The 13,662-nt window shown below is 41.1% G+C and overlaps 1 protein-coding gene across 1 annotated transcript in view; it reads left to right on the top strand.

Annotated features, from left to right (window-relative positions):
- Window positions 1-11,710, top strand: part of TRMT1L (tRNA methyltransferase 1 like) — a 30,436-nt gene extending 18,726 nt beyond the window's left edge. Inside the window, 8 exon segments of the mRNA XM_019501260.1 lie at window positions 112-361; window positions 1,743-1,955; window positions 3,427-3,617; window positions 6,522-6,600; window positions 7,696-7,862; window positions 8,578-8,637; window positions 9,151-9,277; window positions 9,736-11,710. Of these exon segments, the coding sequence (XP_019356805.1) occupies window positions 112-361; window positions 1,743-1,955; window positions 3,427-3,617; window positions 6,522-6,600; window positions 7,696-7,862; window positions 8,578-8,637; window positions 9,151-9,277; window positions 9,736-10,057 (1,409 nt within the window). The 3' untranslated portion in view covers window positions 10,058-11,710.
- Window positions 11,711-13,662: the final 1,952 nt, after the last annotated feature.

A 13,662-nucleotide genomic window follows, 5' to 3' on the forward strand; every position in this document is an offset into this window, starting at 1 on the left:
TTTTTGGTTTTTTTTTTTTTTTTTTTTTTTTTTTTTAATGACATCAAGTGCTAATGCCTTTTTCTGTTTCCACAGTCAGCCTGAAAACTATGCATTTGTCTCTTCCCACAGGTATAATGGGACTGCAGTGGGCAAAACACCTTGGAAATTCTGTGAAGGTTACAATTAATGACTGTAATGAAAATTCTGTGACAATGATTCAGGAAAACTGCCATTTAAACAAGATGAAAGTAGTGATGAACCCTAAGGAAGAGGATGACTGTGATGAAACTATGGAAGAGGGAGAAGAAAATATAGGCACTATTGAGGTGACAAAAATGGATGCCAATATCATAATGCATTTACGATCCTTTGATTTTATGTAAGTATAAATTGCTTATTAACACAGTTTTATCTGGGATATGCTTTGATCTTGAATATATAATTTATGTTTGTGTTTATTTGAAGAAGATTGAACAGTTGAGATCATGGACAGTTACTTGTTTTGTTTTTAGAAGTAATCCCATAGTTCCTGAAATACTGTGAAAGTACAGCCTTAATTTAACTCTTTTTAAAAATAATCATTGTAAAAATATTAAGACTTTCTTACTTTCAGAGTGAAACATAAGGTAAAGCTCAGAGGTTGGACACTTATACATCCCCACAGGCCAGATGAGTGTTGTTGGGCTGGTCTGTGGGCTAGACCAGGACTTGACCCCCCTGTGTAGTACGTGCTATGGGGCTTGTTGTGCATGTGGTATTCGACCCACTGCTGCAGGCAGTACAGGGGGCTTGGACCAGGGCACTGCATGCCCCCTGTGTTGTGGGCAGGGCATATGGTGCCAGGTCCAGCCCGCATGCCATATGCAGTGCATGAGGACAGAGCTGGGGCTGGCAGATGGGGTTGTTCCAGCAACCCATGGCCCAGATCATATGGCTCCTCAAGTTAGATCCAACCTGTGAGCCATATGTTTAACACCCTGATGCAGCTAAACATATGTCTGAAACTTTAAGCAAAATCCCTGCTTGGTTAAAATTGTTTGCCTTCGTGGGGAGAAATGTGAGGCTTAGACTCTTTCATATAATCTTAGCTAATTTGAAATTCATCTCATTAAACCAAACAGGGATTTTGCTCAAAGTTTCATAAAATTATAGTGGACCACTGATTTCAATCTGTTCTTAAATTAAAAAGTTACTTTTAATGGTTTTAATTGTAATACAAGGCAAAAATATTTAACTTGGGTGCCCCAAATGTTGGCACTCGATTCTTATATAACCATCAAATGAGTGGTTTGATTTTTATTTTTTTTTAGAAGCATAGTGCAATGCATTGGGACTTACAGCCATTCAAAATCTGTGAAGATCAGGTTACTTGTTTCTAACTGATGACATTTGCAAGTGTATGTACCCAATATTTCCAATCTGAGTCCTTGTTTTACATTTTGAAAGATGACAGGATAAATATATATATTTTGGCCAATATTCTTTTTTAAGTTCAGTAAGCTAATGTACTAGGATGTAAAAGCTTGATAGACATGTGATGCCTATTGTATTACCTAACATGTGTCTTGACTCCATGTTACTTAGTGGTGTGTAAATGATTATGGAGTACGAAAAGTATAAAAGGCATGCAACGAAATAAGTCTGTCTTTATTTTTCTACATATGTTGGTATATATATGAGGGTTTTTACATTTCTCCCACTCCAAGATTAAAAATAAATAGCTGTATGTGTATAGATTCTAATGTATCTTTATTTTTCAGACATTTGGACCCATTTGGAACATCTGTGAATTACCTGGATTCTGCCTTCAGAAATGTAAGAAATCTGGGAATAGTATCGGTGACTTCCACAGATATTAGTTCTCTATATGCGAAGGCTCAGCATGTTGCCCTGCGTCATTATGGCTGCAACATTGTCAGAACAGAGTACTACAAGGAGCTGGCAGCTAGAATAGTAGTTGCTTCTGTGGCAAGGTACTGTCACAACAAGTAAATGGTCATCAACTTATACATTTTGGTAGATTGGAAATACAGACATTTTATGTGGTTGCTAATGCCAATTGCATGGTTTTGCTTTTCAGAATTCTTAAGCTCTAAAACTAGGTATTGAAATACTAGTTTTGTACTTGAATATTTCAAGTTCACAGCTGTAGAACAATACAAATGTTTTAAAGTAAAATATTGGACAAGGTAGAAGACATTTACAAATTATTTTTTTTAATCTTCAGAAAGAGAAGGTGATATAATCCAGCCTTAAATTATCTGCAGTTTATATTATGTTCCTTTGTCATTTAGCAGCTGCTTTAGTGCAGCCTAACCACCTCCAGTATCTTACAAAGCTACTAAACAGTTATCTGTGAAAACGGCTTTGCTTTAAATGAAGCCATGGTGTCCTCTAAAAGTTGATGTCCTACATCTAGCAAACATGTATTCACCCTCAAATCCAGAACCCTGAGTCTGGATATTTTTCCATAAGTTAAATTTTATTTTTAAAAAATTATTTTTTGCTGTAAGTCTACATGCAATGCCTACCCAGCAAACTGTACATGAGAATAGTCCTTTTCCATGTAAATGTTGCCTTTTGACTTCATCAAGGAAGTGCAGGCTGCTGAACCGGGCCCTATGTGAATACATACAAACAAAATGGCAATCTTATGGCATAACAGTTCAGAAGCAGGGAGAGAAATCAGAACTGAAGGACTTCAAGATACTATAGGCAACATAGTTCGTGTGGTTCCCATCTTCTTGCTTATGGTAGTTTGTTATAGAATATTCTATCTATAGTGCTACATCCAATTTAACTTTTCACTGATTTTATGCAATCTCTTCCTGTGAAACCACAACACAGGTTGAGACTGTTATCAAAATGGCTTTTTTCGAGCTGTTCAAACTACATTTTCACCCCAAATCTAGTTGCATCTTCCAGCCTATTTTAAAGTATTCCCTTTTTTTGGTGATTATCCATTCCCATGGTAATAACTAATACTTTACCCCATTAGTCTGCATCTAAGTTAGCTATACTGGAGTCTATTTTAAATGTTTCCTTGCCAGACTTTCTTTCCAATTCCCTTAAATAGTATGTTCTGGTGCTCTGAAGTTCCTTCAGTTGGTCTTTCTGCTTGTTCTTGAAGTGTTGTGGAGTGGTAGTGGAGAAGCACTTGTTTAAAGAGACTTGTGTTGAGAGTTAGCTGGTGCTTCTACATAAGTAGGATGGTAAGCATCCTGATAATAGAGGATATTTACAAAACTTTTTAGTCTGATGGGAGAGAGTTAAAACTGGGATCCTGAGAAATTAAGTCAAAATGTGTGTTGCTTCTATATAGTTTAGCATTTTTCAAACAGTGGGTAATCTCAAATGTTACATATTTTGGAAGGCAGGATGCATCTGGTAAAGCTAGTCTTCATTGAATTCCCACAGTGATGTCCTTTCTTTTTGTTTTTGTAGAGCTGCTGCTCGATGCAACAAAGGCATTGAAGTTTTGCTTGCAGTAGCCCTAGAACACTTTGTTCTAGTAGTAGTGAGAGTTTTGAGAGGACCATCACCTGCAGATGATTCAGCAAAGAAAATTCGCTATCTCATCCACTGCCAATGGTGTGAAGAGAGGATTTTTCAGAAAGAGGGTAATATGGTAGAAGGTAAATGAGTTTTTTTTAAAGAGGCATAATCCCTGCATGTTTATATCATGTAGCACTTTAGGCGCATGTTTAGATCCACCATGTAAAAATGTATGTCTTTACTAGAAGTGTTTTTAATATATAGCATATAAACTAGCAGTGCCTACAGATGAGGGTATTCTTAAGCCAGCCAAAGATCTCTTCAAGAAACCAGCCTTCCCTTGTAGGAAGATAAACTGGAGGTATCAGTTTCCCTCTGGTAGTTCAAGTGTGGTGTTGGGGTTTTTTCATTCACAGTTCCTTAGGAACACTGGCAGTAGCAGCTACTTAAAAAGAAATCCACAACCCAGTCCTGTCAAATCTAGCTGTAAGGGAAAGGGGCTGGGGTAGCAGAGCCTAAAGCAGGAGTGGGCAAAATATGGCCCTCAGGCTGGATCTGGCCCACCAGGTAATTTCATCCAGCCCATGGATGCCCACCAACTAATTGTACCCCGCCCAGCTCTTCTGCCCACGAGGGTGGGAGCAAGGCACCCTCATACACACACTTCTCCCCCCTCCCCGCAACATACACTGTTGCACCTCACTCCTACCCTTGTGCACGGAAGGGCATGGATAGCTTCTTGGTAGGGATGCTGCTGCCACTGCCATAGGTGCCCAGCTTCTTCAGCATCCCACTCATACTGGATACTACGTAGGAAAGCTGCAGCTGGAGGGGAGCATGGGGCATGGCTGGCAGCAACTTGGAGCCTACGCCCGGGTGAGCGGCAGGAACACAGAACAAGGGTGGGCACGGTGTGGGTGTGAGGGAAGGTGGGGGGATGTGGGGACCCCCCACACACACACTGTCCCCCACTCCCTATGGTGCACAGCCCCCACTGGCAGCAGGGGTGTTTGTACCTGATGCAGGTACTCTCCCTCATATGCAGCGCTGGCCAGTGCCATACACCACTGACAGCAGCACCTACTCCAGACATGAGCACCCCTTCCTGCTGCTGCTGCCACCGCCAGCAGGAGCTGTGCATCACGGGATGGGGAGTGTGTGGGGGGTCCCCACACTCCTCACACCCCACACACCCACACTTCAAATCAAAGATTTAGTTCTTGATGAAGAAAAGTACCTTCCATATGTTTCATAGTTTCTAGGGTCGGAAGGGACCTGAGCAGATCATCTAGTCCGACCCCCTGCCGTGGCAGGAAAGAGTACTGGGGTCAAACGACCCCAGCAAGGTGTTCATCTAACCTCCTCTTAAAAGCCCCCAGGGTAGGAGCCTGCACCACCTCTCTTGGAAGTTGGTTCCAGACCCTAGCCGCCCTGACCATGAAATAGTGCCTCCTGATGTCTAACCTAAACTTATCCTCTGCCAGCTTGTGACCGTTATTCCTGGTCAGTCCTGGCAGTGCTCGGGGGAACAGTGACTCCCCCAATGCCTGCTGATCCCCCCTGACTAGTTTATAACAGGCCACAAGATCCCCCCTCAGCCTTCTCTTTTGGAGGCTGAACAGGTTCAGGTCCTGTAGCCTCTCCTCATAGGGCCTGCCCTGCTGTCCCCTAATCATGCGAGTGGCCCTCCTCTGGACCCTCTCCATGCTGTCCACATCCCTCTTGAAGTGCGGTGCCCAGAACTGGACGCAGCACTCCAACTGCGGCCTGACCAGTGCCGCATAGAGGGGGAGGATCACCTCTTTGGACCTGCTTGAAATGCATCTGTGGATGCATAAGGTACAGTTGGCCTTCCTAACTGCCTCCCCACACTGCCGACCCATGTTCATCTTGGAGTCGATGATGACTTCAAGATCCTTTTCCGCCTCCGTGCTGACAAGAGGGGAGTTCCCCAACCTGTAGGTATGGTGCCGGTTGTTCCTCCCCAGGTGCATCACCTTGCACTTGTCTGTGTTGAATCCCATCCTATTCTCATCCGCCCACGCTTGTAACCTGTCTAGGTCCGATTGTAGCCTGTTGCTTCCTTCTAGTGTGCCCACGTCCCCCCACATCTTAGTGTCATCAGCAAATTTGAACGGGGTGCTTTTTTACCCCCTTGTCCAAATCACTGATGAAGATGTTGAACAGCACGGGCCCGAGGACCAAGCCCTGCGGAACCCCACTGCCCATGTCCTTCCAAGTTGAGAAGGACCCATCCACTGCCACCCTCTGGGTGCGGCCCTCCAGCCAGTTGGAGACCCATTTGACTGTGTGGGTGTCTACATGACAGCCCCCCAGTTTCTTAATGAGAACGGGGTGAGAGACAGTGTCGAAAGCCTTCCGGAAGTCCAGGAAGACTATGTTGGAAACATAGACTAATCTATTTTTTAAATATATAGACATGACACATAAGATTATTCTGCTGTTAATATGTTGAGTTCTGAAACTTCAGATTTATACATGGCTGTTTAATTTATTGATTTTACTGAATAATGTAATTTTATCATACTTCTAACTGTACCTCTGGTGGCCTTCAGTGTTAAGCTACTGCCTTTTCCTCTGAAGGCACTGTGCTAGTTATTCAGGGGAGGGTGATAAGCATATCATGTTTTTCCGCCTTAAGAACAGAAATAAAATATATGTTGATGCAGTGTTATATCTAAAATCTTAAGTGCACATTTAATTGCAGTTACAGTCTCTGTACATACTACATATGTACTGTGAAAATTCTCTGGTTGAACTGAATTTTATGTGCACATTCAATCATAAGTTTATGAGATTTCCCTTTATCTGCTGGCTTATCTACATTTATAGTACAGTACCTTCAAGTACCACTTGCAACTATGTTAAGAAAGAGTTAGTATCTCAAGTTTGATGTTTGCCCTGTTAATATTTAAAATGGGCTGTTATTGATTGGGCATAGTATTTTGGTATCTATAATGTTTTAATCCATTTTGCTAAAATATTGAAGTATTGAAGTGATTTAATTCTGCTTTCTGGTTCAGAAAACCCTTATCGGCAGCTACCCTGTGACTGCCATGGCAGTATGCCTGGGAAGACGGCAGTAGAGCTGGGTCCTCTGTGGTATGTACAAAACACAGCCTAAAATAATTGCAGGCCTGGATTGGTATACATATGTGCCTGTTTTCTTTAGTCAAGTTTGGGGACCTACTGAATTCGCAATTTTGTGGATTCTGCAAAATCCAGCAATGCCCATGGAATTCACAAAATCCATGGAGGGGCGGGACTTACTGAGCACTGCAGTAGCTCTCAGGGGAAGGGAGGAGTTGCCTGCTTGAAGAGCTGCCTGTCATATGCCTCCCCCCTTCCAATTGGTGGAGAGAGGTGGGGCTGCATGACTGACAGCCCTTGCAGCCAATCAGCAGTGAAAGGCAGTGCCACTAGGGCACCTATGCCTGTCACCTGCGAAATGGTGCTCCTGCCCACATTCTGCCTATAAAATGGGTGGGTTTGGGGGGCAGCCCCTGCAGATTAGGTAGGTCCTAGTCATGTTGGTAGATCGCAGATCTTTACACAGAAAAATAATAATGAGGTAACCTTAAATTTTATTTCCTGGACCTGCTGAAGCAGTTCTACTGCACAAGGAAAATCTGGTTGAATAAATGCATATTTAAGGGATCAGGGGAATGAATAAACTGTAGTGAAATTCAGAATTTTGTCTGAAGTTTATGTACTAAATACCTCTGCCTGTCCACTAGCATTAAAGAGCAAAGTGGTTGGTAGTCATCAACAGTTGAACTCCCTGATTTCTTTGTACTAAAAAAAATATTTAAATTTAAGCTTTTAAGAATGATGTTGTAGAACAAAGCCAGGTTTTAGTAGTAATGGTGCGTTTAGCTAAGTGCCTTAAGAACACCAACCTCATTTTGATAGTGCATTCCTCTGATGTTCAAGCAGAACTGATAGACATGAAAATGAGGTGAGGTGACATGCCCAGTACATCAGAATAAGTGGTAGAAATGGGACCGGCGCTCATGAGGTTATACTGACATTCTCCAAAACAAAATAGGGTACAGTGTTGAATACAAGTATAGTTCACCTGGAGATTAATTTGTGGGAATCACTGCTAAAGGTACAGAAGCATCTTGGTTTAAATGAAAATGCTGCAAAATATTCTGTTCCTCTTAGCTTTCACTGTAGTTTTGTTGCACTGTCCAGGTCAGGGTCCCTCTTTAATACTGGATTCCTCAGAAGAATGCTGTTTGAAGCTGTTCAGCACGGCTTAGATGAGATTCAGCCACTTCTAAAAACATTAATCTGTGAAGCAGAATGTACAACTCTAAAACAGTTTTCAATCCATGGTCCTACAAGCCAGAACAAGCAAGGTAAGATAAGATGACAAGTTGCTTACAAAGAACTGTTGCAGTGGTAGGCTTTTTAGACAAAGCCACTCACTTGTTTTTATTAGCACTAAGAACTAATACTGTGCACTAGAAAAGGTCATGAGGATGTTCCTGGTGCCATAGACAGCATTGGACAGTAACTGTGCCATGTTATGAGACTTTTACTTCCTCTAACTATCTGATATTAGGGAATGCTGGAGGAAGGGTGGTAAACTTTGACAGATGTCTTGACCAGCGGGGAAAAATCCTACGTTGAATAAATATAGTGCTGGCATCTGATGCCACATTTGACAGTTTTTTTAGATGTTTAAACTGAACAAATACATTTGCTCTTAAGTGTACCAAAGCCTTACCTGGATGATTCCTCCTTTTTTTCTTTTTTGAGAAGGAAGTCTGCTCTTCATGCTTCCCTAGTCCTGGGATTCTCTGACAAGACTGCAATCTGTAGTATACTTTTCTAATAAGAACAGAAAAGATGCTACAAGCTTGACTAATGCCAGTTCATATTCGACAAGCTGGTAGTGAAAGCTTCAATAACCCATTACCTCTCCTCTTGATTATATCACTCTTACAGCTTTGCCCAAGGCTGAAGAGCTTAGGTTGCTCTTTTCGATGCTTTATAGATAAAAACAACTTTTAAAGTTTTTGTTTTGTGTTGTCATAGTTCAGCTTTAATTCTGACTTTATTGTATTCTAGAAGAGTGTGGTGTATTTATTAAAACACCAGATACTTCAACTGACTACTTTGTGGTACATGGTATGTAGTTCATTTGAATGTATGTGTTATGACTGCATGCAGACCTTTTGTGCTTGTTAGATGATAAACCACTGATAAGGTGGAAGATGTAGTGATATTATAGTTATGCAAGCCATTCTGACAGCAGCTTGAGATTTCCCCAGCTTTTTTTTTTTTTTAATGAATGCATGAGTCATCTGCAGTGAAGATTAATGAATTCTTTTTACAAATATTTTAGCTTTATCCAGAATGTTTCCTGGGAAACGGCAAAGAACTAATACTGGCTTTACAAAGGAAGTCTAACATATCTCTGCAGCACTTCCCTCCTATGGAGATGTTAGTTACAGAAAACCTTGCAACAGAAAGCTTTAAATGAGACAAGGCTTCATGTGCTTACCATTTCTAAGGAAAACATATAGAGGTTTTTTTTCTTCTCCCATAAATGTTGTACTTTAGTTTTTAGAGTCTTGAGCTTTCAAGCCACTCATTGCATCGCTGGGTGCATTACCCTCACTGGCATTTTCCTTTTTTCAGGTAAAAGGAAAAGTAATGAAATGATTCGAAACACAACAAAACGACAAAAGGCTGAGAGCAATGCTGAACACCCTGCCTTTTATTATAACATCCATAGGCACAGTATCAAAGGAATGAATATGCCAAAGTAAGGAACAGTCAAATTCCAATTTGAATTTCTATCAAAATATATGTAATAAAGGGTGCAGACAGAAATGATAACTGAAATATTTCAAATTTCTTTGAAACACTTGAAAGGGCCAGTTGTACATGGCCCTGGAAATATTTCAAAAGTGGTCCAGACATTCCAAAGTAATATCTCTTAAAATGAGGTTCAGGGATTTGTGCCAGGAGGTGCAGGAGAGGTACAGCCCCAGTGTGGGGAGTTGGAAGCAAAGCCACAAGTCTCTGTAGTCCTTTGCAGCGTCCCCTGGGTGGAAAGCCATGTCTGCATTTGTAACTTTGAAGCGTGCCACTGGGGGTGGGGGCAGAGGCTATACATTTCCCAGGGCTGAAAGAAGACCTTTTTGAAGCATTTCAAAAGCTACTTCTGTCCACACCTTAACTTGAAAGAGACTAACCTATAATAACCAATTCATTTTTCAGGTTAAATAAATTCTTGCAGTATCTGTCCCAAGCTGGATATCGAGTAAGTCGAACCCATTTTGATCCTATGGGAGTTCGTACAAATGCACCCTTGGCGCAGTTTAAGTCTATCCTTGTAAAATACAGCACTCCCACTTACACTGGAGGACAGGCAGAAGGCCCTGTCCAGTCAACTGAAGGTGCCCAGGCTGGGGACTATGTCCAAGCTTCAGTAGATGACAAATCAGGAAATACCGAAGTCACAGATGATAAATCAGGAGCTAGCACCTTGTTGACAAAAGATAACAATTCCAATGTTATTACTGCTGCTGAAAGCAATTAACTGTATGTTTTGAATTCAAAATTTTAGAGTTTTGCAACAAGGCAGTGGTCTTTTACCAAACAGGACTGGAAGGTTTTGTTTGCCAGGTACTTTAGCGCGTGAACACATTTTCAAATTAAGTAGCAACAATTGGTGATTGATCACAGTAAGTGTGGTCAATTTACAGTTAGTCAGGAATGAGATTGGAGGGCTATTTGCCTTTTTATATTCCACTTTCTGTTTTCAAACTGTGGCACTTCATGACTAACCTCAAATCTTTTTAAAGCCTTATTCAAACTCCTAGTACAGTGTTCAGAAGAGAAGGGGCCAAAAGTCTTAAGCAATTTTGTGAGTGTTGCTAGAATAATTTAAGTATGAAAGGGACAGTCATTCCTGCAGCTTAACCGGTTAGTTTTACAAGAGGCTGTGTCTTACGAAGGCACCAGAATGTTGCAGAATAAAATGCAGCACTAATTTTAATGAGTCAGAAAGTGTTGGTAGACTAATTTTACTGCTAGATAGCAAGCTTAATTTGGCACTCAGAGCCATCTGTTACTCTTTTTGACTAGAAGCAAAGAGTAAACACAAATGGAAAGGGGAAATGAAGCTACAACCTTTTTTACTGTTTGAAATTTTTATATTTAGCTATAAAGCAAGTTTTCAGTGGACAGATTTGTCATTTTAGGCAGCTGTTTTTCTGTTCAGAGAATCTGGACAATCACTGGAAACAAGGCACTGAGCAATGGTCAATTCAGTAGGATTTAACATATGGGAATCCTATATTCAAAGTGGTACAGTTTAATTAAGTTAGTACCTCTGTATAGGTCAGTTCATTTATCACATTCTCTAAATTAGCTTGCTTGTGAATTTCGTTTTACAAGACACGAACTTACAGTTTTTTCTCTTCACTGCTAGAAGTATCTTTTGCTGAATATACTGAAAAGACATTGTGTTTGGTAAATAGTTGTTTCTGGTTTCCTTAAATATATAGCATTACTCCAGTCCAACAAACAAATCTTGAGCTTGATTTTTTTTTCTTCTTCTTACAACCCTTAAGGCTTCTGTGCTAGTTTCTCTACTGGTTCTGGGATGTACTTCATTCTGCTTTTCAAACAGGATCTTCCCCCAGTGAGGGTAAATGTTTCAGTTTTAGTGGTGAGTTTTGCAGATTCTCTCTAGTCCTGTCACAAAGGCACTTCCTTCAGTTCCATACACCACTGTATCTAATGAGTGAGGGAGCAGAAATAATTCATGAATAAGTAATAAGTATGGGGGGAGGGGTGGAAATAGTGCATATTCTTGATGTACCATTTAGCATCCATGTACTTTGCTAAAGCAGGGACATCAAGCACACACAGCCATTCCCTCCAGCCCAGGGTATTCCTGGCAGACCAGGGAATTTAGGGGTGGGAGCTGCTCTAGAATTCTGGATTATGGGCCCCTGTTGGGCATGGTTGCTAGTGGCAGGGGATGAGCAAGGGCTAGGCTGCCACAGCTCTGCTTGTGCCACTGTCTCCATCGCTGGTCCCACTACTTCCACATCTGGAACTGGTCTGAGGAGCTCGACAGTACAGATCCTGCCCAGGGCAAGTGTGATTCCCATGTGCTAAAGAAAACACAAACTAAGAAAATTCCACAAATGGTACAGAGATTCTCAAGTCAGAATTGGGGGGGGGGGGGAATCAAGTTTTTCAGGTTGGTGAGTTTGAACTCAGTTGTCTATTGGAACATCCACACCCATGTGTTCATACTAAGCCTTAGGAAAAAATCAATTCCAATTATAGTAGAAGTGCCTGCTACCTTGTCGTTCCCTTACAGCAATCAGCATCAAACTGTTTAATTGAGGATGTCAGTAACAGCAAGGAATTTTTTTCTTCAGCATTCTAAGTTCAGACAGGTTGCCTAGAATGGTTATTAGCACTATAAAAGTTCAGTTTTCCTATTCATTAAAGTGTAGACCAAAAGGTAAATTCTGTATACCTGGAATTGGAAATCTTAATTACATCCAGAAGCAGCCTTTAAGGCTTAATCCTAGGTTCTCCCTTGCTCCCCACTCACCCTAGCTTTGGGTTCATCTATTTCTGGGCTTGCTTCAGTGAGACTGCTTGCAGCCAAAGGAGGGAAATTGAGGGCTTCTGTCCTGAAAATCCATAAAAGGAAGGTACTCAAGGCCAAAAAGAAAAGCTACCTTTATCAATTATTCTTTCCTGTCCTCCCTTGCCTTAACTAGAAAATATTCTAACCCACTGCTAAAGTGAGGGTAAGTGATGTCACAGCTTACTGCACAGCTTCATTGCAGCACTCTGTGACAATTAGGAAGTAACAGAATAGGACAGAGGTTGGCAACATATAGCCTATGGAGCCGCTGAATGCTGCAATGGAAGTAGTAGTTTTTACAAGCTACTGTCAGGACAAGAAAGTTAGCTCTGCCTTGCCCCCAGAGGAGCAACAGAAGTGATTGTGAAAAAGTAATCCCTTCTCATTTTTCCTCATGGAGATGACTCTTCTGGACAACTGAGGAAGATGACATGCTAGCATATTTTCATTAGTCTCGAATTACTGAACAGATGGTATTGGAATTATTTAATGGATACTTGAGATAATTAAAAGTTCTAGTTATAGAACACAACTTGGAACACAATTCTTAAGTTGCATTACTATGAGCTCACAAACTAATCATTCTGTTGGATATAGTTTTACAACTTAAGCTTCTGATAAGGGAGGCTGGAAGTAAGTTTAAGAAAAGAAGCTAACAAGGTGCAAAGTATCTGAAGAACAAGTTTTGTGCTACGCCTGTATTTTAAAGTTGATTGCTGATTCTCCTTGCCTCAATGTCATATTATGAAAGAAAATGTAGTTGCGTTGGAGTGTTATAGGATTTGGTATAACCAGGTTCTGGACCTGAGAAAGGGGGCTTGGCCAACAGCTCTTTCTACGTAGTTGGTCCAATAAAAGGTGTAAAAAATACTTGTCTCTCAAAAGAAAATGGAAATTCAGAGAAGTGTCTGGCTTTAGATAAAATTATACCATATCTCAGTGTTTTAGCACTTTAGACTAGACTAAATCAGCATATTCAAAAGTAATTACAACCAGATTTAGATTCCATTTATTTGAAATATATACACACACACACACACACACTCAAGCAGACAACAGTCAGCAGTTGAACGTGCATGGGAAAACCTAAAAGAGCTCAGTTTGTGTGAATTGATTAAAATCAATAAAATTCGATACAGACTTCTGGATGTTTCTCATGCATTTTGTTTCATTATGCTGTAACAACTTAGGGAGCTTTGTGCAACATGGAAAGGAAGGATAAGGCCATAATGAGCTGCAAGGAACAGTTTGATCTACCAAGCACATTGAGAAAGTATGGGGTAGCCTTTAGTTTTCTCAGCTAAAAAATAAATTATTAAATCTTCTCTGTCCAGAAGCTAGAATTCTAATATTATAGAAGCCTGAGTCTATCTGTCTGTCATGCTTTATTTGCACTCTGATTGGCTGACGGAAGCAGCCAGAGTGCTCCAAGCATGGAGGAGCGCCACCATTATTCTGAAGCTGCACCGAGGACTGGACAGAGGGTGGCTGGCCTCGCCTCCTCCTCCATTCAAGAGGCAGAACAGCGG

The sequence above is a fragment of the Gavialis gangeticus genome, unplaced genomic scaffold (genome assembly GCF_001723915.1).
Source record: "Gavialis gangeticus isolate Ggan-Ray unplaced genomic scaffold, GavGan_comp1, whole genome shotgun sequence".
In the NCBI taxonomy this organism is placed as follows: domain Eukaryota; kingdom Metazoa; phylum Chordata; order Crocodylia; family Gavialidae; genus Gavialis; species Gavialis gangeticus.